The sequence below is a fragment of the Rhineura floridana genome, chromosome 5 (genome assembly GCF_030035675.1).
Source record: "Rhineura floridana isolate rRhiFlo1 chromosome 5, rRhiFlo1.hap2, whole genome shotgun sequence".
Classification (NCBI taxonomy): domain Eukaryota; kingdom Metazoa; phylum Chordata; class Lepidosauria; order Squamata; family Rhineuridae; genus Rhineura; species Rhineura floridana.
Window position 1 is genome coordinate 57,993,453 of NC_084484.1, and position 26,984 is coordinate 58,020,436.

General features: G+C 43.9%; 1 protein-coding gene across 1 annotated transcript in view; it reads right to left on the reverse strand.

The window, feature by feature from the left end:
• Positions 1-9,235: 9,235 nt before the first annotated feature.
• LOC133385826 (uncharacterized) overlaps positions 9,236-26,984 on the reverse strand; it is a 35,057-nt gene continuing 17,308 nt past the window's right edge. Inside the window, exons 2-3 of the mRNA XM_061629404.1 lie at positions 12,098-12,223; positions 9,236-10,312 (exon numbers count right to left, since the gene is read on the reverse strand). Of these exons, the coding sequence (XP_061485388.1) occupies positions 9,381-10,004 (624 nt within the window). The 5' untranslated portion in view covers positions 10,005-10,312; positions 12,098-12,223 and the 3' untranslated portion in view covers positions 9,236-9,380. The remainder of the gene's footprint in view (positions 10,313-12,097; positions 12,224-26,984) is intronic.

Genomic DNA, 26,984 nt, shown 5'->3' on the forward strand with positions numbered 1-26,984 from the left:
AAACACAAGGTCAATGGTATGGCCGGCTACATGGGTTGGGCCCATATTACTTAGGTGCAGTTCCCACAAAGTCATGGTTTCAATGAAATCCCGAGGGGCTCCAGTGAGAGCGGCCTCGGCATGCACGTTGAAATCCCCCAAAACCAATAAGTTCGGGGTAAACAACTGCACAGTCGAGACCACCTTGAGCACCTCGGTCAGGGAGTCTGCTGTGCAGCGGGGTGGGCGGTACACAAGCAGAATTCCTAAACTGCCCGTTGGTCCCAACCTCCAGTACATACAATCAACATACTTGGTCTCGTGGAGAGGAGGTCTGGCGAAAACCAAGGACTCTCGATAAATAATTGCCACTCCCCCTCCTCGCCTACCAATCCTCGGCTGCTGTGCATATTGGAAACCCGCTGGGCACATGGCCTCAAGTATAGGGGCCGAGGCCTCATCCAGCCAGGTTTCCGTAACAAGAGAAAAGATACTAAATTCAGATCAACAAAACAGGTAGTTTCCTGTAGACATTTTGCATCTACTAGAACATTTATTTTAAAAGGGTAAAATGAAAAGAGCTACTCAAAATAGAGCTTCATTGCATCCAAGCCACAGCAAGAGTGTTTCCACAAATATAAATCTATAGGTTTCTATAGCACATTCCCAGAATAACAATAGTGCTAGTGGATGCTATATGTTCCAAAATGAATTTCTGTATAAAAATTTGTGTCTGTTTAGGAGATATATGTACAGTCATATTTTCTTAACTGTATTACAAAATATTTTTTTCTTCTGTGTTGATTGCTGCAAATTAGCACTATACATTAGAAAGATAGTGCCTTGCTCACACTCACAATGTGCAAAAGTCATGGTGGACAGCTTGATGAAAAGGTGAGAGAGGTAAATTCAATGTTAGGGATCATTAGGAAAAGGGATTCAAATTAAAACATCCAATATACAAATCTATAGTGAACTGCACTTGGAATACAGTGTTCATTACTGGTCACCATATGTCAAAAAGTGTATTGTAAAACTTGAAAAGGTTCAGAAAAGAGCAACCAAAATTATCAAGGAGTTGGAGCAACTCCCCTATGGGTAAAGGTGATAACATTTGGGGCTTTCTAGTTTTTTAAAAATGATGAATAAGGGGGAACACAATAGAGATGTTTAAGATTATGGAAGGTATGGAGGCAGTGGATAGACAGAAGCTTTTTTTCCTCCTCTGATAACAATAGAATCCAGGGTAATCCAATGAAGCTGAGTGTTGGAAGACTGTGGACTTTGCTTTCAGAAGACATAATGATGGGCACCAACCTAGACGGCTTTAAAAGGGATTTGGACAAATTCATGGAGGAGATTGTTGTTGTTTATTAGATATATTAGTCACTTGATACCCAAAGGTCCCCAAATGACTTACACAATGTTAAAACAAAAACAAATAAAACACACTTTCAAAAACATGACAATAAGCAACAACAAAACAATAGCAATAGCACCCCCAACAGCCACAGGAACGTTCAGCAGCATATTAAAACAAAACACCATCTCAGTCTATCAAATGCCTGGGAGAAAAGGTACATCTTTACATGGTGCCAAAAAGATATCAATGAAGGTGCCGGGCAGATCTCACTAGAGAACATATTCCACAGATAGGGAGCCACAACTGAAAAGGCTATCAATGGCTATTGGCCATTTTGTGTACTCCTCCAGTATTTGAGACAATATGTCTCCGAATACCAGTTGCCAAGGAAAACTAGGTGGGAAAGTGCTTTTGTGCTCAGTCCTACTTATCTATTATTTATATCCCACCCTTCCTCCGAGTAGGAGTCCAGGGCGGTAAACAAAAGCACTAAAAACACTCTGAAACATCATAAAAACAAACTTTAAAATATATTACAACAAAACATCCTTAAAAACATATTAAAACAAAACATCTTTAAAAAAAAGCTTTAAAAACATATTTTTTAAAAAAGCTTTAGAAACATATTAAACAGCAATTCCAGCACAGACGCAGACTGAGATAAGGTCTCTACTTAAAAGGCATGTTAAAAGAGGAAGGTCTTCAGTAATCACCAGAAAGATAACAGAGATGGCACCCGTCTAATATTTAAGAGGAGCAAATTCCACAGGGTGGGTGCCACTACACTAAAGGTCCGCTTCCTTTGTTGTGCAGAACGGACCTCCTGATAAGATGGTATCTGCAGGAGGCCTTCACCTGCAGAGCATAGTGATTGACTGGGTATTTAAGGGGTAAGACGATCTTTCAGGTAACCTGGTCCCAAGCTGCATAGGGCTTTCTACACCAAAACTAGAACCTTGAACTTAGCCTGGTAGTTAACAGGCAGCCAGTGCAATTCTTTAAGCAATGGGTGACATGTTGGCGATACCCTGCCCCAGTGAGCAGTCTTGCTGTCGCATTTTGCACCAGCTGCAGCTTCTGGACCAATCTCAAGGGCAGCCCCACATACAGAGCATTACAGTAATCCAGCCTGGAGGTTACCAGTGCATGGACAACAGTAGTCAGGCTATCCCGGTCCAGAAATGGCTGCAGCTGTCTTACCAGCTGTAGCTGATAAAAGGCACTCCTAGCCACTGAGGTCACCTGAGCCTCTCGTGACAAAGATGGATCCAGGGGCACCCCCAGACTACGGACCTGCTCTTTCAGAGGGAGTACGACCCCATCCAAAGGGTTAGGGTTAGGGTTTCTATGCTGCCTCTATTGCATCCGCAGAGTGTTGTCCCAGGAGACTGTTCCAAGTGGTCCGGAGCCTGGTCGGTCCAGTTGCTCCGGAACCGATGGAACATAATAAGGTCTCCTGTGATGAATTTGTAAAACATTTTGCGGAGAAAATCGATCGTATTAAGAGTGCGATTCCGTACGCTGTGGATACAGTGAGTGAACCAGAGGTGACCAGTAGTGCTCCAGTGATGTGGGACCGGTTTCAGCTTCTCCCTTCTGATGAAGTGGACAAGGTGCTTTCAACTCTAAAGCCAACCACCTGCTTACTCGACCCTTGCCCATCGTGGCTCCTTATGAGCTGTAAAGATAGACTGGGTGAGAGGATCAGGATGGTGGTTAACACATCGCTCGAAGAGGGAATAATGCCATCAGTGCTTAAGGAGGCAATAATAAAACCGATTTTAAAGAAACCCTCCTTGGATCCTCATGATCTTAACAACTTCCGCCCAGTCTCAAACCTGCCATTCTTAGGCAAGACGATTGAGAGGGTGGTGGCGAAACAGTTGCAAGCACACTTGAAGGAAGCGGATTATCTAGATCCATTTCAATCGGGTTTCAGGCCTGGGCATGGGACTGAAACAGCCTTGGTCGCCTTGGTAGATGATATGAGGAGGGCATGGGATAGGAACGAAGGTACCTTCCTTGTCCTCCTTGATCTCTCAGCGGCTTTTGATACCGTTGACCACGGTATCCTTTTGGACCACCTGAAGAGGCTGGGCATAGGAGGCACTGTATTACAGTGGTTCCGGTTCTTCCTCTCTGGTAGGTACCAAAGAGTAGCACTGGAGGAGGAGGTTTCAGATCCGTGGCCTCTCCCTTGTGGGGTAACACAGGGTTCTGTCCTCTCCCCGATGCTATTCAACATCTATGTAAAGCCGCTGGGAGCAATCATCAGGAGATTTGGGCTGCAGTGTCATCAATATGCAGATGACACGAAGCTCGATCTCTCATTTAAATCTTCACCAAGGTTGGCTGTAGAAACCATGCCCAAGTGCCTGGACTCGGTGAGTGACTGGATGGGAAGGAACAAGCTGAAGCTGAATCCTGACAAAACCGAGGTACTGTTTGTGGGAGACAAGGGAAGGCTGGGGGATGTGGACCTGGTGTTCAATGGGGTACGATTGCCCCTAAAGGACCAGGTCCGCAGCCTGGGGGTCATTCTTGACTCCCAGCTGTCCATGGAGGCTCAAGTCTCGGCTGTGAGCAGGGCAGCGCTGTATCAACTCCATCTGATACGGAGGCTGCGCCCCTACCTTCCCAACCATTTGCTTCCACCGGTGGTACATGCCCTGGTCACCTCATGCCTAGACTACTGTAATGCGCTCTACGTGGGGTTACCCTTGAAAACGGTCCGGAAATTGCAACTGGTACAGAATTCGGCAGCTCGTATGATCAAGGGTAGCCGCCGACAAGATCATATTACTCCAGTTTTGAAGGAGTTACATTGGTTACCAGTTGTTTACTGGGCCCAATTCAAGGTGTTGGTTTTGACCTTTAAAACCCTATACGGTTTGGGCCCAGTTTATCTGAAGGAGCGCCTCCAGCACCGTCAGGGATGCCACTCGACAAGATCAGCCTCTCAAGACCTTCTCTCGATCCCACCGGTTAAATCAGCTAGGCTGGTGAGGACCAGAGAAAGGGCTTTCTCAATATTGGCCCCCACCCTATGGAACTCCCTCCCAAATGATCTCCGACATGCCCCCTCTATGATGAGCTTCCACCGGATTTTAAAGGCCTGGCTCTTCAGGCAAGCTTTTGGGATGGGTTGAAACTTTTACTGTATGTTTTAATATTTTAATGTTTATGGTATGCTTAATGTCTAATGTATTATTCTGTTTTGTACGTCGCCCAGAGTGGCTGGGTAACCAGCCAGATGGGGACTAATAAATCCAAGAATAAATAAATAAATAAATAAAGCAGGCAACCGACCAATCATCCAAACTCAGGAACCACCAACCCACAGTGCCTCAGTCTTGCTAGGGTTTCAACTCAGTTTATTGGCCCCCATCCAGCCCACCACCAAGTCCAGGCAGTGGTTCAGATTCAGATTTTACAGAGAAATAGAGCTTGTGGGCTATAGGCACCTGGTAGCCCACTGTGAGAACAGGATGCTGGGTTAGCTGGGCCTTTGGCCTGATCCAGCAGAGCTCTTCTTATGTTCTTGGAATCACAAGTTGCATTATACACTCAAGCAGGGCTGGCTCCAGACATGCGGGGGCCCTTGGGCATCACCTTGCCCTGGCCCCCCGGTCGGTGTGTGTGTGTGTGTGTGTGCGCAGGCATATGCACATGCATGCGGGACCCCCCACACATCCCCTATGGCCCCCCTACCTGTCTAGTCTTTACCATTGCCCTTAATGAAGATGGCGGCCGCAGTTTCCCTAAGGGGAATGAAGCCTCCGCCGCCATCTCTGTTGATGGCACACGTGCGTGCTACGTGCGCACATCTCTTCCATCAACTAAGATGGCAGCAGCGGCTTCAGTACCTTAGGGAAGCTGTGGCCGCCATCTTCATTAAGGGCAATGCTAAAAAGCCAGCTGACAGGTAAGTGGGGGGCGTGGGGGGGCACGGATTGCGGAAGGGGAGTGGAGGGCCCCTCAGGGGCTCCTGTAGCTCTGGGGCCCTTGGTCCAGTGCCCAACTATGCATCTTCAGACTACTGTTATTACAGCACAACTGAATAATAATTGTTAAAGGGCTCAATAGTGTTATTTAAGTTCATGGAAGGTTAAACAGGTCTGGAGGAAAGCATGTTTTTAAATACGATGTAACAGCACAGTTCTGTATTTTTAACTGTTCTGCTCACTTTAATCCAGCCTCAGAAATACTGTGCTAATATAAACACCCGAGTTTGGGTGTAGATATTTAAGGATAACAAGTATTGCAGTTAGAGATGGGTGAGAAATCTGTTTCAGTTCGCATTTCAAGCCGAATCTATCAAATTCACACTTTTCAAAGCAAAATGAGAACCAAAACACAGCCACTCTTTCAAATTTGCACTTATTTAAATTTTGCAATGCAGTTTGCCAACCAGTGTTTACAAAAATGCATGTGCTAGGGGAAAGTGCACATAAAAATGAATATATGAGTGAAAATAACGTACAAAAATGCATTGTATGATGAGAATTTGCTTGCAAAAATGTGGACATTAGTCAAAACTGCCTACAAAGATGTTTTATTAAGAGAAATTCACACTGGAAAAATTTTATGAGCATTTTTTAAAATTGTAGTAATGCACAACTTGTGAGGCACCATGCCAAACGCAGCCCACCTGTCAGACAGTCTTCTTTTCTCCCATCCAAAATGGGGGGGGGAGGTGGCTTATTGAGCCCTTAGAGGGTTGCATTGGGCTTTTGAGCCTGATGGAGATAGTGTCTCTCAACTTGTTTTGTGTGTGTGCAGCCAATCCGACTTCTATAATTAAAAAAATGTGACACAATAATTTTCCCACATGCAGCAAGGCTGCATGTATTAAGCTGGCTTTTCCCTCTTCCAGTTGTCAAAAGTTAGGGCATTGCCAGGATAATGTCGGTATGCTGCTAATGTCAATTTGTGTGTATGTCTTCCAGGCGTTCTGCCACGCTGATGCATTAAGAGAAAGCCAAGCAAAACTCCCTAGACAGATACTTTAGTAGATGCATAAACAAGGTTAATGGTGATTCAATGGATCCATAGTGGGGACAAAAAGATGTTGCAAAGATACAGGAGCTACTTGCCGGTTAGAAGCAGTGAAGATGGGATGTGACCAACAGACTATGAGAACATCCCACTTCATATAAAATAAGTTCAAACGAGACTGGGACTATTAATTGCACAAATGCAATGATCATGCATGGCTTTTGTTATATATACATAGCAGCTGAGGGGAAGCCTGAGCAGCCTCATAACCATGACACGGATGCTGGCATGTTTTAATATATTTTTAGTCTACTGCTGTTTTAATAGTTTTTGAAATGTTTTTAATTATGTCTTCTTAACTGCTTTAATTGATAATGTTCATCTTCTAAACTGCTTAGAGATTTTTTATTATCAAGCAGTATATTAATATTGTTTTAAAAAATGGGGAGGAGGTTTAATTATCTCGCTGCCATTGTCCAGCCAAAAAGCCCCTTTAAAACTACTATTTGCATTTCAAGGGATGCTTCCTTAGGTGTTCCACAAGTTCCTTTAGAAATACCCTGTGATATCTTCAAGCAGGAACTCATGGATCTCTCATGTAGCAAGACTGTAGGGTCCAGTAGGGCGACTGTCACCACCTGGCATCTTTGGGCAGCTGCCTAGGCCCAATGGCATTGTGGCAGAGCAAATCACTGGCACTTGCCATGGGGCCCTTAAAAAAAATTCTGTCCCATTACTCTAAGCAAGAATGGGTGACTGGGTCTAGCCACTATTTAAATTTCCCACAGTACCCCAGACTGATGCTACCTCTGCCACTGCTATCACCAAATAAGCCCAGCTGAACTCAGAGAGGGATGAGGAGGCCCAGCAGAGGGCGCTTTGTCCAGGGACCCTGCAAACCTGCAGGTATCTTGAACATACATATCTCTCCATGACAAAACTAATCTCCCAATTTAGACATTACGTTAAAAGTAGACATTTCAAAGAATGAAGGGCATGTTACTGATATCCATACTAATTTTGGAAGTGAGAAATGACTCTCCAATACACAAAGCCCTGCCCCTCTAGCCTAGCCTCTGCATGTGTCACCTATTATCATTATTATTACATTTTTATCCAGAACTTCCTCCAAGGGGGGTGGGAGGGGGGGAGATCAATCCTAACTATAGAAAGCCAGTGTAACTTAGGCTAACATGAGTTACCCCTGTTCTAATCTCCATTCAGGAGCGGAGTTACTGTCTGCTGAGCAGCCCAAACCTAGCAGAGGGGACACCAGCCTTGAAAATAGTGTTTGACTCAGATCACCCTTTTTCTCAGTGTAACTTCTGCTGGGTTGCTTGGTCACATGATTAAGCTAAACAGAGTTTGGAATAGGGGTAAGGCTCCCCTATCCCATCTCGCCCCCACCACTCCCCCAAGAACACCTCTTTTTCAGGACTGAGCCAGACATATGCCAGCATATCTCTGGCTGAGCTGGGATGAGGGGCTTTAGTCTCAGGCCATGAACCTGGCAACCCTATTCCCCCATGGCCTCTCTTTTCCTTTCTGTTCCCCTCCCTGACAAATGTTTTCTTTCTGCCTTTGTAATCCCCAAATATGAATCAGTCATTGGCATTATTAAAAGAAGTGCTAGGTGAAGAAATAAGTTCAAGGGTACCACCTCTATTTGTGTTGCCCATAAGAACATAAGAACATAAGAAGAGCCTGCTGGATCAGGCCAGTGGCCCATCTAGTCCAGCATCCTGTTCTCACAGTGGCCAACCAGGTGCCTGGGGGAAGCCCGCAAGCAGGACCCGAGTGCAAGAACACTCTCCCCTTCTGAGGCTTCCGGCAACTGGTTTTGAGAAGCATGCTGCCTCTGACTAGGGTGGCAGAGCACAGCCATCATGGCTAGTAGCCATTGATAGCCCTGTCCTCCATGAATTTGTCTAATCTTCTTTTAAAGCCATCCAAGCTGGTGGCCATTACTGCATCTTGTGGGAGCAGATTCCATAGTTTAACTATGCGCTGAGTAAAGAAGTACTTCCTTTTGTCTGTCCTGAATCTTCCAACATTCAGCTTCTTTGAATGTCCACGAGTTCTAGTATTATGAGAGAGGGAGAAGAACCTTTCTCTATCCACCCTCTCAATGCCATGCATAATTTTATACACTTCTATCATGTCTCCTCTGACCCGCCTTTTCTCTAAACTAAAAAGCCCCAAATGCTGCAACCTTTCCTCGTAAGGGAGTCGCTCCATCCCCTTGATCATTCTGGTTGCCCTCTTCTGAACCTTTTCCAACTCTATAATATCCTTTTTGAGATGAGGCGACCAGAACTGTACACAGTATTCCAAATGCGGCCGCACCATAGATTTATACAATGGCATTATGATATCGGCTGTTTTATTTTCAATACCTTTCCTAATTATGGCTAGCATGGAATTTGCCTTTTTCACAGCTGCCGCACACTGGGTCGACATTTTCATCGTGCTGTCCACTACAACCCCGAGGTCTCTCTCCTTTTTTTTTTTTTACAATAATTTTTATTCAAATTTTCATAAAACATACAAAACAAAATCATAAAACATTCAAAGACAAAAAACAAAACAAAACAAAAATGATTAAACAAAAAAATAAAATGTTGACTTCCCATTTGTCGCAGATCAAATCAGTTATAGGTCTACAATATGTAACAATCCTGTCTCTTAAATTATATTATAAAATCACTTTCCTCCAGTAGTTATCTTAATTAATTATCAAATCTCATAAACATTACTTTATTCTTTCCACAAAAAGTCAAAGAGAGGTTTCAATTCTTTAAGAAATATATCTATCAATTTTTCTCCAAATAAACATGTCGATTAATCCATCTTGTTAATAATAATAATAATCTTATTGTCATAACCATAGTCCAAATAAACATATCGATTAATCCATCTCATCAAAATCTGTTAGGTCCAATAATTTCAATAGCCATTATTCCATTATCCCTATTAATTCCATCTTCCATCTTCAATAGTCCTGTTAAGTTCAGTAATTTCAGTGTCCAATCTTCCATTATCAGTATTCCATTATAATCTTGCTGTCATAGCCATAGTCATATAATAAGAGTCTGATGGGAATTTCCTCTCTCCCAAATATTTTCTTGCCATCAATTCTGAATAAGTTGCTGAAATATTGTTGTAAAGTCATATCTCTGTTCTTCTTTTTTACAAAATGCACTGGTTCATCTCTTGAGAGTTTTTCCATTGTCACATGGCTGCTGTTAGTTCCATAGATTTTCTCTATATCAAGCTCCATCACGTCATTCCAGTCCAGAAGATTATCCAAGCCATTGATAACTTTATCTCTAATATCTTCATTAATTTCTTCAGAGATAACGTTAAATTCCAAACAGTAGATTTTATTTCTAATATCCATAAACTCCAGATCTTTTTCCAATTCCACATTTGTTCCAATCTCCAGGGCTTGTATCTTCCCTTTATTTTTTCTTTTCTCATCTCTGATCTCATTCTCCTCTCTCACAGGATCCCCTATTTCTTTAAGCTCCTGCGTCATTTCGCTCAGTTCAATTTTCAGCTCCTTACTGCCCTGTCGCAGGGTTTGTTTCGTTATCTCAATCTCATCCATTATTTTCTGAAACATAATTACTTCCAGATTCTCAGCCACTTTCTTGATTGCCATTTTTTAAAACCACGAAAACAAAGCAAAACAAAAATAAAGAAGAACCACTTCTTATTTCAGCAACAATTGGGTTAATATTCCAGGCTTGATGACATCACAGTATAAACAGAGCAGCCTGCCTTATCTCTCTATGTTCAAGAATACAAAACAAATTTAGTTCCCAGCATCAAAACAATTAGCGGCGTCGTGAAAAAGCAGATTCGTCGAAATAAAATAGACCAAAAAGAGAATAGTCCCAGACAATATAATGTTCCTCGGAATAGAAATCCCTCTTCTGTGTATATCTTTAGAATGCACTTCCAGGACAGCTTTTTGCAATAGAAACAGAGATAAGCTGTTAATTTCGTGAATAACAGAGAAGAGTTATAACTCACCCAGAAGCTCTTTAAAGCTGATTAAATTGACAAATCTCTTTTTGCTGCAACAATTTAAACCAAGTAAAAAAAAAATAATAGAAAGAAGGGTGCTTGCCTGTTAGTCTGTTTTCTCTTTGAAGAAAAGATAAACGTATCGCATTAAACAGATAGAGCTTGTTCGGAAGTCCGTCCGGCATTGCTGGCTGGACCTTTTCTCATAAATTAATGAAATCCAGTCCTCCCAACAAAAACAGGCTTTTGAGGTTGATCTCTACGTTTCTCCCTGCCCGGGAGAAATTTCATCAGTCAAAAAAAAAATGTTCTGACTGATTTATATCTGAATAAGCTTCTTTTGAGGCGGGAGCCCGTCTCAAAAGCAGGCACAAGCGAAGTCACCCTTCCCGGAAGTCCCCCGAGGTCTCTCTCCTGGTCGGTCACCGCCAGTTCAGACCCCATGAGCGTATACGTGAAATTAAGATTTTTTGCTCCAATAGGCATAATTTTACACTTGTTTATACTGAATTGCATTTGCCATTTTTCTGCCCATTCACTCAGTTTGGAGAGGTCTTTTTGGAGCTCTTCGCAATCCCTTTTTGTTTTAACAACCCTGAACAATTTAGTGTCGTCAGCAAACTTGGCCACTTCACTGCTCACTCCTAATTCTAGGTCATTAATGAACAAGTTGAAAAGTACAGGTCCCAATACCGATCCTTGAGGGACTCCACTTTCTACAGCCCTCCATTGGGAGAACTGTCCGTTTATTCCTACTCTCTGCTTTCTGCTTCTTAACCAATTCCTTATCCACAAGAGAACCTCTCCTCTTATTCCATGACTGCTAAGCTTCCTCAGAAGTCTTTGGTGAGGTACCTTGTCAAATGCTTTTTGAAAGTCTAAGTACACTATGTCCACTGGATCACCTCTATCTATATGCTTGTTGACACTCTCAAAGAATTTTAATAGGTTACTGAGACAGGACTTTCCCTTGCAGAAGCCATGCTGGCTCTGCTTCAGCAAGGCTTGTTCTTCTATGTGCTTAGTTAATCTAGCTTTAATAATACTTTCTACCAGTTTTCCAGGGACAGAAGTTAAGCTAACTGGCCTGTAATTTCCGGGATCCCCTCTGGATCCCTTTTTGAAGATTGGCGTTACATTTGCCACTTTCCAGTCCTCAGGCACAGAGGAGGACCCGAGGGACAAGTTACATATTTTAGTTAGCAGATCAGCAATTTCACCTTTGAGTTCTTTGAGAACTCTCGGGTGGATGCCATCCGGGCCCGGTGATTTGTCAGTTTTTATATTGTCCATTAAGCTTAGAACTTTCTCTCTCATTACCACTATTTGTCTCAGTTCCTCAGAATCCCTTCCTGCAAATGTTAGTTCAGGTTCAGGGATCTGCCCTATATCTTCCACTGTGAAGACAGATGCAAAGAATTCATTTAGCTTCTCTGCAATCTCCTTATCGTTCCTTAGTACACCTTTGACTCCCTTATCATCCAAGGGTCCGATTGTCTCCCTAGATGGTCTCCTGCTTTGAATGTATTTATAGAATTTTTTGTTGTTGGTTTTTATGTTCTTAGCAATGTGCTCCTCAAATTCTTTTTTAGCATCCCTTATTGTCTTCTTGCATTTCTTTTGCCAGAGTTTGTGTTCTTTTTTATTTTCTTCATTCGGACAAGACTTCCATTTTCTGAAGGAAGACTTTTTGCCTCTAAGAGCTTCCTTGACTTTGCTCGTTACCTTTGCCCTGTTACCTTCACACAATTACAGCCATTATTAGCTTGCATTTTTCTTTCTCTTGATTTTTCCAACAGCAGAAATCAGCTGTCTGACTGTTTGAACCAGGCATATTTTCTGTTCTTATATCTGCAAAAAGAAAAGAAAAGAAAATGGTTAAACAGGAAAAACACATGTGACATTTATGAAATTAGGTTGTATCACTGCTATGTCACATCTGGGAGTTTTGTTTTTGTTTTGCTTTTTAAATCCAATTAGTTCTAACTGTGGTTACTGTGATGCGTCCTTCCCTGGCTCTCCCTGTCAGGTTCCTACCTGCGCGTGGTTACTGCCTGTCTCTAGGCACCACCAGGGACTCCACCAGTCCGGACCGCACTCTCTTATGGTTTACCTATCCGCTCTAGCACAGATCTCAACAGATCCCCCTGCTAGGCAACCACCAGTAACGTCCCAATACTAGTATTCCCAGAGACTCTGAATACTGGTATTGTTATTCTCTTCACCGCTGCCACCATTTGTTACAGTTCCCCTTCAGCCTTGGTCATTACCTTACCCTCCCTTCTGGTCTGTGAAACCCCAGCCAAGGATCAGGCCTTTGGTAAACCAAATTAAGTATTTATTAAAGATAACAAAGCTAATAAGATTAACAAGATTTCTTCTTAAGGCACATAAGCATATGGTTTTACTCAATACTAATCCGAACTCCACCTCCCTCCTTCTTCACGCTCTCCTGGCAAACAACTCTCTCAAACCCCACCAAGCAATCCACTCTTTCTCTTCTCCCCCCAGATTCCACAATTCACCACCTCACATTCCCCCAGATTTACCTGTCATCCTTTCATTTATACTGTCAGCCATTTTTCACATTCAGCCAATCATCAAGCATTCTATTGCCCATTCACTCCCCCTCCTCTTTCACTACTTACCATGTATACTCTAAACAACCAGCACTTACCATATATACACTAATATATAGGAACATCACATTTCCCCCCCCTTAAACAACGGCAGAGTATTATTCCTGTTCCAGGATTTATATGTCGCGTTAACAAATAAAAGTCTCTATGGGGAAAATGTCTTTCTTTGTTCCTCTGTCTGGTCACGTCACTGCAGTCCCAGCCACTTGCCTGGAAAGTCCATCGGCCAGTACATTGTCCTTGCCTTTGATGAACTGGAAGTCCACTTGATAGTCCTGTAGGGCCCAGGACCACCTCTGCAGCATAGTGTTATGGTTTTTCATAGTCTGCAACCATAACAAGGCCCGATGATCCGTAGTCACTGTGAATCTTCGTCCCCACACGTATGGGCGCAACTTGTTCAGTCCCCACACGACCGCTAGGCACTCCTTCTGGACCGATGAATAGTTTTTCTCCCCCGGCGTCAGCTTGCGACTCAGGTACGCCACTGGATGTCTGGTGCCTTCTCTCTCCTGCAGCAAGACGACTCCCAGCGCCAGGTCCGACGCATCTGTAGCCACGATGAATGGTTTCTCATAGTCTGGTGCTATTAATATGGGTCCTTGGCACAAGGCTTGCTTCAGTAGATCAAAAGCCTTCTGACATTCATCCGTCCATACCACACGCTCAGAACACTTCTTCTTTGTTAATTCATGCAAGGGGGTTGCTATTTCCCCAAAATTTCTCACAAACTTCCTATAAAATCCAGCCACACCCAGAAATGCCCTTACTTGTTTTTTGGTTAAGGGGATCGGCCACGCTTGTATTGCCTCCACCTTGCTCCATAAGGGGGTGATTTTCCCACTCCCCACCTTATGTCCTAAATAGATTACTTCCTTTAGTCCAAACTGGCATTTCTTAGCTTTTATTGTGAGGCCTGCTTTTCTTAAGGCCTCCAATACTGTTGTCAGGTGTTGGACATGCTCAGGCACCGACTTGCTAAAAATGGCCACGTCATCGATATAGGCCACTGCAAAATCTGACATGCCTCGCAACACAGTATTGATTAGCCTCTGAAATGAACTTGGTGAGTTCCTTAGTCCCATGGGTAAGGTCACAAACTCATATAACCCATCTGGTGTACTGAAGGCAGGTTTGGCTCTGGATTGCTCGTCTAGTTCCATTTGCCAAAATCCTTTACAGAGATCTAGTGTAGAGATAATGGTTGCTGCCCCCAATAACTCTAACATAGCGTCTACCCTAGGCATAGGATACGCATCTGGGACAGTAATTTTATTGATTAGCCGATAATCAATGCAAAACCTTGTCGTTCCATCTTTTTTCGGAACCAGGACAATACTTGAGGCCCAGGGACTGATGGATTCCCTGATCACTCCTAATTCCAGCATCTCTTCCACCTCCTTTTTGATCTCATTCAAAACTTTCCCATTCGCACGGTACGGAACAGATCTGATTGGGGCATGATCTCCAGTATCAATGGAATGTATAACTATACTGGTTCGGCCAGGTTTGTTGCTAAAGAGATTCCTATAGGTTTTCAAAACTCTCAGAATCTCCTCTTTTACTTCCTCCTTCACCTCCTCTGACCATTCCACTTGATCTACCCCTCCTTTGTCTTTGCTTTCCTGTACCAAATCTGGAAGTTCAGGCCCACTTCCTTCAGGGAATAAGGTAACTTGCAACACCTTTGCATCCCTGGTATGGTAAGGGATATTTACATATTTACATGAACCACTTTGCTTTTGTTTAATTGGTCTGTGGTGATTACATATGTCACTGTGTCAAGCCTTTCTCTGATGGTATATGGTCCTTCCCAGTTAGCCTGTAATTTGTCATGTTTCCTGGGTATGAACGCCATAACCATATCTCCCACATCATACACACGTTCTCTGGCTGTTCTGTCATACCAGTAACTTTGCTTCTCCTGTGCATGACTCAAATTCTCTTTCACCACTTCCATCATTTGTTTCACTGGTTCACATTCACCCTTTCTCTCAGCAGGCATCCACAGTCTATATAAAATCCCATTCTCACACACAACTTGACTCCTCAGCTTGTCAGCGAAAGGAATCTGCTGGGTCAGAGCCTGTTCCTTTATTTGACTCAAACTGGTATCCTTATTCAATTCTTCTCTGAAATGCTCTGTCTCTTCCCCAGAGACCACTTGATACAGTTTGTCTTCTTCAGCAGGCCTGCTAGTGGTTGCTATGGTGACCTGAGGCTGGTTAACAGATTCCACCCTGTTTGTTTCAGCCCCCCTTAATATGGCTTCTTTTTCTCTGCCAATTTGCTGTCTGGTCACTACATATATTTTCCCCTGTGCCCCCATAACATCTCTTCCCAGTATTACTGGTTCTTGTTGCTGGGCATTAATACCAACTTTATATTGGCCCTTTCGGCCTGTCCATTCCATTTTCACTAGGGCCACAGGCAAACTCTCTGGTTGACCCCTCACTCCTTGGATAGTCACTGTTTCCTGAGGTAATATTTCTTCAGATTTTATTAAATCTGGCCTCAGTAACGTCTGAGCGGCACCAGTGTCAAGCAATGCCCAATAAGTTGCCCCTTGTACACTCACTTCCTCTCTCAGACTTGAATCAAGGTCTGTTACTTCTGTCCAGTTTATCTGGCAAAACTGAACCTTTTTCGCTGCTTCTAAAGCCTTGGGCTCTGTTTTCACTGCCCTTGTCTGAGCAGGATTACTAATGGGGTTGGCAACCTCACATTGAAAACGTAGGTGCCCCGGTCTACCACATTTGTAGCATAATTTCTCCTCACTTTTAGGGTACACAGATCCACTCTGGGGTGTCCTGTGCCTTTCAGATTTTAATGGAGGACTCACTCGCTGTGGTACCACATCCCTTTTGCCAGCACTATATGGTCTGGGTTTAAACTCTCTTGATGTTTTCCCCACCCAGCCAGTTCTATTGGAGGCGAAGTGATCCGCCATCTCTGCAGCCTCCTGCACAGATGTAGGGGAACGGTCTTTGACCAGGAGCCTTATTTCTGGTGGTAACTGATGGTATAATTGATCCAGTATCATGAGGCTTTTCACCTCTTCCACTGACTGAGCTTTGGCACTACTCATCCACTTTCCAAATATATCCATCAACTTTGCTCCCAGTTCCACAAAAGACCTCCCTGTCTGTATCTGGCAGTTTCTGAAAAGCTTTCTAAAATAATCAGGCCCCAGTCTGAATCTTTTAAACACTGCTTCTTTGAATTCAGCATAGGTGACGGGCCTGTCTGAGGGGAAATATTGGTATACCTCAGCCAATTCCCCTTTAATCAGGTTTGATAAATACTGCATGTATTTATCTTCAGGTAGCCCCCACAACTGAGCTGTTTTTTCAAAGGTGCTGAGGTAAATTTGAGGATCTTGACCAGGCTCATAGGCAGCAAAGTCCTTTGGAGTAATTTTTATTTTTGCTCCATCTCTGTCTTTCCTTGTCTCCTCAGAGTGAAATTTCTCTCTATCAAATTTTAACTTTTCTACTTGTAATTCAGCATCCAATGCTCGTTGCTTCTCCCTCTCCTCAAACCCCAATCTCATTCTCTCAATTTCCAACTCCCTCTGTTTTTCCTTCTCTGCACCTTCCATCCTCAATCTCTCAGCTTCCATCTTCAATCTCTCAGCTTCCATCTTCAATCTCTCAGCTTCCAACTCCCTCTGCTTGTCTTTTTCCTCAGCCTCCCATCTTAACTTCTCTCTCAAGTACTCTATATAAGCGGGATTGCTTAAATATCCTTCTGGGGTCTCTTCCCTGACAGGTTGTTTTTGCTGGGCAGTAGCAAATCCTATAAGTGCTACCCTCAATTCATCTACCCCTTTACCCTCGTGACGTAAATTGAATGTTATGCACTTCTCCACCAGCTCCTCTCTTTTCATTTTTATGTATTCAGCCATGGTGTTTGAGTTCACTCACTCTTTGCCACACACTCTTTGCCAGTCACTCTCACAAGAAATCTTGTTTTGTTATTTCTGTTTGCCACACCACTGTTCTGGATTCTCTAGTATTCGTATCCGGATTCTCTGTTGTTCGTATCCCACCGCTACTGCCACCACATGTGAAGGGTCCTTCCCTGGCTCTCCCTGTCAGGTTCCTACCTGTGCGTGGTTACTGCCTGTCTCTAGGCACCACCAGGGACTCCACCAGTCCGGACCGCACTCTCTTATGGTTTACCTATCCGCTCTAGCACAGATCTCAACAGATCCCCCTGCTAGGCAACCACCAGTAACGTCCCAATACTAGTATTCCCAGACTCTGAATACTGGTATTGTTATTCTCTTCACCGCTGCCACCATTTGTTACAGTTCCCCTTCAGCCTTGGTCATTACCTTACCCTCCCTTCTGGTCTGTGAAACCCCAGCCAAGGATCAGGCCTTTGGTAAACCAAATTAAGTATTTATTAAAGATAACAAAGCTAATAAGATTAACAAGATTTCTTCTTAAGGCACATAAGCATATGGTTTTACTCAATACTAATCCGAACTCCACCTCCCTCCTTCTTCACGCTCTCCTGGCAAACAACTCTCTCAAACCCCACCAAGCAATCCACTCTTTCTCTTCTCCCCCCAGATTCCACAATTCACCACCTCACATTCCCCCAGATTTACCTGTCATCCTTTCATTTATACTGTCAGCCATTTTTCACATTCAGCCAATCATCAAGCATTCTATTGCCCATTCACTCCCCCTCCTCTTTCACTACTTACCATGTATACTCTAAACAACCAGCACTTACCATATATACACTAATATATAGGAACATCACAGTTACTATAGTGGTCCTAAATCAGTCCCAAGAGAACTATTGCATCAGATAAGAATGTAATGCAATTACCACCATGAGTGGTTCTATAGAAGGCTTAACATCAATGGTTGTTTTCCTCCAAAAGCAGAAACAGAAAGGAGTTCTAGATCTGTAAACTAAAAAGAACATCCACATTCTAAATCCAACTGATTTCAATAGGAGAGTTAAGCACATGCATAAACTGTTCTGACTGAAATCAGTGAGACTTCTAAAAATGTAATTTGGCTGAATTGTGCCCATGGTGAACAGCACATTTCAGTATTGCAAATTAGAACATTGTGCTAATTTTCCTAATCTGAATAATGTGTGTGAGTGGAGGGGGACTGGTTCACAGAATGTGGATCCAAATCCCCCTGCCAAATCCTTCCATTATACACTGTGCAGGTTTGTTTGTTTTTTTAAAGCACAAGTTCTTAATCTTGAATATTGCGATTTGCTATGCACTATGGGCTTAGAGGTCCTCTTCTGTTGCAAAGACTTGGACCAAACTAAGCATGTTTATAAGCCCTACTGAAGACAATGTGATTTCTGTGTAAAAATGCATAGGATTGCACAGAAAGATGTTGTTTTGGTCAGATCAGACCTCAATTTTTAAAAAATGATATTGTGTTTGTTTTGGTTTAGCTATAAGCTGCTTTGAGTATTTGTTTGAGGGGCAGGGTCTTACACAGTAAAAACAAATAAATGAAATTAATTTGGATTTTCAAGAATACTGGAATAGAGATGTCAACCTCGTTTTTCGGCCCTGCTCTTTGTACCTTTTAATAGCAGTCCAGCATGCCCAAATATCCAATCATGAGGACAAACTGATAGGAAAAGATTCACCTGTTTAATTTCTAATTGTCAGGAACAGTGAATCAGATGACAACCTTAGCATGGGGTGATGTTTGATAGGGATGTACAGAAACGGGAATCTCTGGTCCCAGAGATTATCATGGGTAGAGAGAAAAAGAAAGGCACAGTAGTTGCTGACTGTCAGAATGGGCCCCATATTTTCCCCTCCCCCCTTTCTCTTAGCTTGTCAGTAAGCTTCCCCACTACAGCTGTCTGAATTAACATGTATTTGGCTTTGTGACAAACTATTTTTATGTTCATTGTTATTTATATTTTATAGAGGAATCCTATACATATCTATTTATTATTAGATTTATATCCCGCCCTTCCTCCCGGCAGGAGCCCAGGGCAGCAAACAAAAGCACAAAAAATTTAAAACATCATAAAAACAAACTTTAAAACACATTAAAACAAAAATATCTTTAAAAACATTTATTAAAAAAGCTTTCCAAACATCTTCTAAGATTAAAAACATTTTTTAAAAGGTTTAAGAACATATTAAAAAGCAATTGCAACACAGACGCAGACTGGGATAGGTCTCAACTTAAAAGGCTTATTGAAAGAGGAAAGTCTTCAATAGGTGCCGAAAAGATAGCAGAGATGGCACCTGTCTAATATTTAACAGGAGGGAATTCCACAGGGTAGGTGCTGCCACACTAAAGGTCCGTTTCCTATGTTGTGCAGAATGTACCTCCTGATAAGATGGTATCTGCAGGACGCCCTCACCTGCGGAGTGCAGTGATCGACTGGGTATATAAAGGATGAGACGGCCTTTCAGGTATCCTGGTCCCAAGGTGTATAGAGCTTTGTACACCAAAACTAGAATCTTGAATTTGGCCCAGTAGCAAATGAGCAGCCAGTGCAATTCTTTCAGCAGGGGGGTGACATGTTGACGATAGCCTGTCCCAGTGAGCAGTCTCTCCGCCGCATTTTGCACCAGCTGCAACTTCCGGACCAACCTCAAGAGCAGCCCCACATAGACTGCATTACAGCAATCCAGCCTGGAGGTTACCATGCATGGACAACAGTGGTCAGGCTATCCCAGTCCAGAAATGGCTGCAGCTATCTTACCAGCCAAAGCTGGTAAAAGGCACTCCTAGCCACTGAGGTCACCTGGGCCTCTAGCGACAAAGATGGATCCAGGAGCACCCCCAGAATATGAACCTGCTCTTTCAGAGGGAGTACGACCTCATCGAGCTAGAGGGAGCCCGAGCTGACGAAGCGTCAAGGCGAGTTAAGCAGCAGAGCGAGTTCGGCAGCAGGGCAAGGAGGCCAGGGCCCCCCACTCTGCCTGTCTGTTCCCTGACCTCAACTAAACCGCAGTCCCCAACCAATTGACGTAATAAACCTTAAACAAAACTATGCAGGTAAGAAGCCAGCAGGGGTGTAGGGGCTTTCCAGTGTTTTGCACTGCCTGCAGCATGTACGACTATCTGCCTGTTGGACAGAAGTCGTGGGTGTGCTCTCGGTGCAATGAGCTCCTGGGTCTCCGGGAACGACTTCATTTCCTTGAGGCCAAGGTGGCTGACCTGGAAAAGATGAGAGAGGCAGAGAGGTGTGTGGAGGAGGCCTTCAGGGACACTATAGCTGTGTCCCACTCCAAGGATGATAGCTCTTGTGCTATCATGGAGAACGATGGTCTCAGGGAAGGAGAGCATCCAGCTGAGGAAGAGGGAAACGATCCCTTAGAAGGGACCCATCTCTTGGGGGATGAGCAGCTATCCTCTCGTGCAGAGAATATATCTCCAGGGGGTGGAGGGATCCTTGTAGTGGGTGATTCGATCATTAGGAACATAGACAGTGGGGTGTGTGATGGGCGTGCAGACCGCAAGGTGTTTTGCCTGCCTGGTGCGAATGTTGCGGATATCGCCCGTCATTTAGATAGTTTGGTAGACAGTGCTGGGGAGAAGTCAGTGGTCATGGTGCACGTTGGCACCAATGACATGGGGAAATGCAGCCGTGAGGTCCTGGAAGCCAAATTTAGGTTGCTAGGTAGGATGCTGAAAGCCAGGACCATCAATTCAGAAGGGCAAAATTACCACAGGCCAAACCACAAGTGCCAAAGACACTTGAAGAGAGACACTGCTTACAAGTGCCTGTACGCTAATGCTAGAAGCCTCCGAACCAAGATGGGAGAACTGGAGTGCTTGGTCTTAGAGAAGAGCATTGATATAGTGAGCATAATGGAGACCTGGTGGAATGGAGAAAACCAGTGGGATACGGTTATCCCTGGATATAAACTATATCGGAAGGACAGGGAAGGACGTATTGGTGGCGGTGTCGCTCTATATGTGAAAGAAGGCATTGAATCCAGCAAGCTCAAAACCCCAAAAGAGGCGGACTCCTCCACAGAATTGTTGTAGGTGGTGGTACCATGCCCCAGGAGGGATTTAATACTGGGAATGATCTATCGTCCCCCTGATCAAAATGCTCAGGGAGACCTGGAGATGAGATATGAAATTGAGGAAGCATCCAAACTAGGAAATGTGGTAGTAATGGGTGACTTCAACTACCCGGACATAGACTGGCCGCATATGTGTTCCAGTCACGACAAAGAAGCAAAATTTCTAGATACTCTAAATGACTATGCCCTAGACCAGTTGGTCATGGAACCGACCAGAGGGACGGCAACCCTGGACTTAATCCTCAGTGGGGACCAGGACCTGGTACGAGATGTAAGTGTTGTCGAACCGATTGGGAGCAGTGACCATAGTGCTATTAAATTAAACATACATGTAAATGGCCAATTGCCAAGAAAATCCAACACGGTCACATTTGACTTCAAAAGAGGAAACTTCACAAAAATGAGGGGATTGGTAAAAAGAAAGCTGAAAAACAAAGTCCAGAGGGTCACATCACTCGAAAATGCTTGGAAGTTGTTTAAAAACACAATATTAGAAGCGCAACTGGAGTGCATACCGCAGATCAGAAAAGGTACTACCAGGGCAAGACGATGCCAGCATGGTTAACGAGCAAAGTCAAGGAAGCTCTTAGAGGCAAAAAGTCTTCCTTCAGAAAATGGAAGTCTTGTCCGAATGAGGAAAATAAAAAGGAACACAAACTCTGGCAAAAGAAATGCAAGAAGACAATAAGGGATGCTAAAAAAGAATTTGAGGAGCACATTGCTAAGAGCATAAAAACCAACAACAAAAAATTCTATAAATACATTCAAAGCAGGAGACCATCTAGGGAGGCGATTGGACCCTTGGATGATAAGGGAGTCAAAGGTGTACTAAAGAACGATAAGGAGATTGCAGAGAAGCGAAATGAATTCTTTGCATCTGTCTTCACAGTGGAAGATCTAGGCCAGATCCCTGAACCTGAACTGACATTTGCAGGAAGGGATTCTGAGGAACTGAGACAAATAGTGTTAACGAGAGAGGAAATTCTAGGCTTAATGGACAATATAAAAACTGACAAATCTCCGGGCCCAGATGGCATCCACCCGAGAGTTCTCCAAGAACTCAAAGGTGAAATTGCTGATCTGCTAACTAAAATATGTAACTTGTCCCTCGGGTCCTCCTCTGTGCCTGAGGACTGGAAAGTGGCAAATGTAACGAAAATCTTCAAAAAGGGATCCAGGGGGGATCCCAGAAATTACAAGCCAGTTAGCGTAACTTCTGTCCCTGGAAAACTGGTAGAAAGTATTATTAAAGCTAGATTAACTAAGCACATAGAAGAACAAGCCTTGCTGAAGCAGAGCCAGCATGGCTTCTGCAAGGGAAAGTCCTGTCTCAGTAACCTATTAGATTATTTGAGAGTGTCAACAAGCATATAGATAGAGGTGATCCAGTGGACATAGTGTACTTAGACTTTCAAAAACCTTTTGACAAGGTACCTCACCAAAGACTTCTGAGGAAGCTTAGCAGTCACGGAGTAATAGGAAAGTTCCTCTTGTGGATTAGGAATTGGTTAAGAAGCAGAAAGCAGAAAGTAGGAATAAACGGACAGTTCTCCCAATGGAGGGCTGTAGAAAGTGGAGTCCTTCAAGGATCGGTATTGGGACCTGTACTTTTCAACTTGTTCATTAATGACCTAGAATTAGGAGTGAGCAGTGAAGTGGCCAAGTTTGCTGATGATACTAAATTGTTCAGGGTTGTTAAAACAAAAAGGGATTGCGAAGAACTCCAAAAAGACCTCTCCAAACTGAGTGAATGGGCGGAAAAATGGCAAATGCAATTCAATATAAACAAGTGTAAAATTATGCATATTGGAACAAAAAATCTTAATTTTACATATACGCTCATGGGGTCTGAACTGGCGGTGACTGACCAGGAGAGAGACCTCAGGGTTGTAGTGGACAGCACGATGAAAATGTCGACCCAGTGTGCGGCAGCTGTGAAAAAGGCAAATTCCATGCTAGCCATAATTAGGAAAGGTATTGAAAATAAAACAGCTGATATCATAATGCCGTTGTATAAATCTATGGTGCGGTTGCATTTGGAATACTGTGTACAGTTCTGGTCGCCTCATCTCAAAAAGGATATTATAGAGTTGGAAAAGGTTCAGAAGAGGGCAACCAGAATGATCAAGGGGATGGAGTGACTCCCTTACGAGGAAAGGTTGCAGCATTTGGGGCTTTTTAGTTTAGAGAAAAGGCGGGTCAGAGGAGACATGATAGAAGTGTATAAAATTATGCATGGCATTGAGAAAGTGGATAGAGAAAAGTTCTTCTCCCTCTCTCATAATACTAGAACTCGTGGACATTCAAAGAAGCTGAATGTTGGAAGATTCAGGACAGACAAAAGGAAGTACTTCTTTAATCAGCACATAGTTAAACTATGGAATTTGCTCCCACAAGATGCAGTAATGGCCACCAGCTTGGATGGCTTTAAAAGAAGATTAGACAAATTCATGGAGGACAGGGCTATCAATGGCTACTAGCCATGATGGCTGTGCTCTGCCACCCTAGTCAGAGGCAGCAGGCTTCTGAAAACCAGTTGCCGGAAGCCTCAGGAGGGGAGAGTGTTCTTGCACTTGGGTCCTGCTTGCGGGCTTCCCCCAGGCACCTGGTTGGCCACTGTGAGAACAGGATGCTGGACTGGATGGGCCACTGGCCTGATCCAGCAGGCTCTTCTTATGTTCTTATGTTCTTATCCAAAGCAGGAAAATGACCAATTATCCGAACTCGGGAACCACCAACCCACAGTGCATCCGTCTTGCTAGGATTCAGACTCAGTTTATTGGCCCTCATCCAACCCACCACCGAGTCCAGGCAGTGGTCAAGGGCTTGCATGGCCTCTCCTAATTCAGATGTTATGGAGAAATAGAACTTTTCTGCTGACACCTCACCCCAAATCTCCTGATGACCGCTCCCAAGGGCTTCACATAGATGTTAAACAGCATGGGGGACAAGATGGTACCCTGCAGCACACCACAGCACAACTGCCAGGGGGCTGAAAGACAGTCACCCAATGCTATTCTCTGAGAATGACCCTGGAGATAGGATCGGAACCACTTTAAAACAGTTCCTCCAATACCCATCTCACCAAGTCTGCCCAGAAGGATACCATGGTCAATGGTATCAAAAGCCACTGAGAGATCAAGTAAGAATAACAGGGTTGCACTCCCCCTGTCCTCCTGAAAAAGGTCATCCATCAGGGCGACCAAGGGCGATTCAGTCCCATAACCAGCCATGAACTCAGACTGGGATGGGTCAAGATAATCTGTTTAATCCAAGAGTACTTGCAGTTGCTGCGCCACAACCCTCTCAATCACCTTCCCTAAGAAGGGGGTATTTGCAACCAGTCGGTAGTTGTCACAAACCAATGGGTCCAGAGTGGGCTTTTTCAGGAGTGGTCAGATCACCGCCTCTTTCAAGGCAGCTGGAACTACTCCCTCCCACAACGATGCATTGACCACACCCTGGATCCACTTGGTCAAACTCCCTTGGCAACCTTTAATAAGCCAAGAAGGGAAAGGGTCGAGAGGACATGTTGCTGGTAGCATCAACGCGAGCACCTTGTCTACGTCATCAGGCTGCATCAACTGAACCCATTCCCAAGAAGCTGCAGCAGATGATGCACTGGACACCTCATTGGGGTCTACAGTAGATACGGATGGGGCATCAAGACTGCTACGGAGGCGAGCAACTTTACCCTCAAAGTGCCTTGCAAACAATTCACAGTGGGCCTCCAAAGGGTCTAAAACTCCATTTCCTGGAGTTGGTGTCAACAGACCCCTGACAATACAGAAAAGCTTCACTGGACGGCTACTTGAGGATGCGATGGAGGCAGAGAAGTGGGCCTTATTCACTGCCCTCACCGCCACACAGTAGGTACGATTACGATGTATTACTCGTGCCCGATCAGCCTCACAAGCACGTCTTTCACCACTTGCTCTCTAGCCATCATCCAGCCTGTTTAATTTCCCTTAGCTCACTGGTGTACCAAAGGGCAAACCGGGCTCCGCAACTGTGTCAAGAGCCCGATGCACCTCGCTGTTCCACTGCGTGACAAGGGCTTCAACAGGATCACCTGCTCTATCTACTGGGAACTCCCCCAGGATTCAGGAATCCTGTGGATTCCATTAGTCTCTGGGGGTGGACCATCTTAATCTGTCCACCACTCCTGCAGGGAAGAGTTGGAGCCATAAGCCTAAACTTCACCAGGAAGTAGTCAGACCATGACTATGGGGTGACATCCATCACACCCATCTCAAGACCATCCTTCTTCCATCTGGAGCAAAAACTAAGTCGAGGGTATGCCCTGCCATATGTGCCGGGCCAGTGACAACTTGAGACAGCCCCATGGTTGTCATGGAGGCCATGAAGTCCCAAGCTGGAACACTAGAGGCAGCCTCAGATATCTACTAAAAAAAAGTCCCATTCAGTTCAATGGGGCTTACTCACATATGTAGAATTACAGCCCCAATATCCTATTTTTTCTTTCTTGCAAATTGTCCATGGACAGAAAAAAATAACTGAGAACAGACATTCCATGAACTGTAAGAAGATAAAATGTTTGCCTTATGTACTCATTTTCAACTGGCAACCAGTTTAATTACAGTATATGCATGTGTTTTATTTGTGTATCTATTCAATGAGGTCTAGTCACTTGGGGTTGTAGCCAACTTTAGTCATATTCAGAGTAGACCCATTTAAATGAATGGATATGACTAACTTGGGTCCATTAATTTCAATAGGTGTCTGAGTATGGCTAATGTTGGATACAACCCTAACTTTCTGTGTGCGTGTTTTTTCCTTTCAGAACACAGAGGTACACTGGATTTTGAGTAAAATACCAGCCAATTTATGGAATGAACTTGCCATAATTTCAAACTGCACTAGCTAATATCTTCCCATTAATAGAACCTTTGAAGCACCCACACACAGTCATATTTTTATGAGAAAAATTAACATGTGTTAATTCCCATTTATTACCTCTATAATACATACTAAAGATAGTTCCTGACTCTGAAAAAGTTGATTTCCTTCATCTGAAAGCTGCCCCACCCTTCCAGAAAAAGAAAGCATGGGGTGGGGATGAGGGAGAGAATTCAATGATGAACACTGGAGGGAGAGATCATTAGGTATGTACTTATGCAAGTATTTGTGGTTCACCAAATGGAAAACACATTACATTAAGCTGGCAGGTTTCTGCTGTGATGCCCCGCCTTGCTAACTGGTGATAGAACCCTGCGGGGAGCTTCCGGATAATTACTCTCTGGTCTAAGAGTGACTAACTGGACCCCACCCAGAAAACAAGGAAGGTGAGAGTAGCTCTGGGCCAGCGAAAGGTAGCGTGTACAGCAAGTTTCAGGATGAAAAGCTAGTCAGAAATAATCATAAGGGCAAATATTAGGTTCCCATCTTACGTAATGTTTTGAATTGTTCATGGAACATAACCGAGTCCCCAAAGTTTTATTTAGTCATTTTAGTCACTCAGTTATTTTATGTTATTTTATTTATTAAATGTATATCCTGTCCTTTCTCCTAGAGGAACTTAGGGCAGCAAACAACAAGCAACAAAACAATAAAAAAAACCCTCAAAAATATCTCAAAAACAATTCCAGTAGAGATGCAGACTGGGAAAGATCTCTACTTAAAAGGCCTGTTGGAAGATGAAGGTCTTCAGTAGGTGCCAAAAGACAACAGAGATGGTGCCTAACTAATTTCAAGGGTGGAATTCCAAAGACACAACACTAAAGGTCTGCTCCCTACGTTGTGCCAAACAGACTTCCAGATAAGATGGTATCTGCAGGAGGCCTTCACCTGCAGAATGCAGCGACTGACTGGCGGCCAAGTCAAGCCCTGGCCAAGGGCACCTATGGTGCAGAAGGGCCCCTGAAGAGCCTGTCCATAGGCTGGGAGGGTAGAGCTCCTG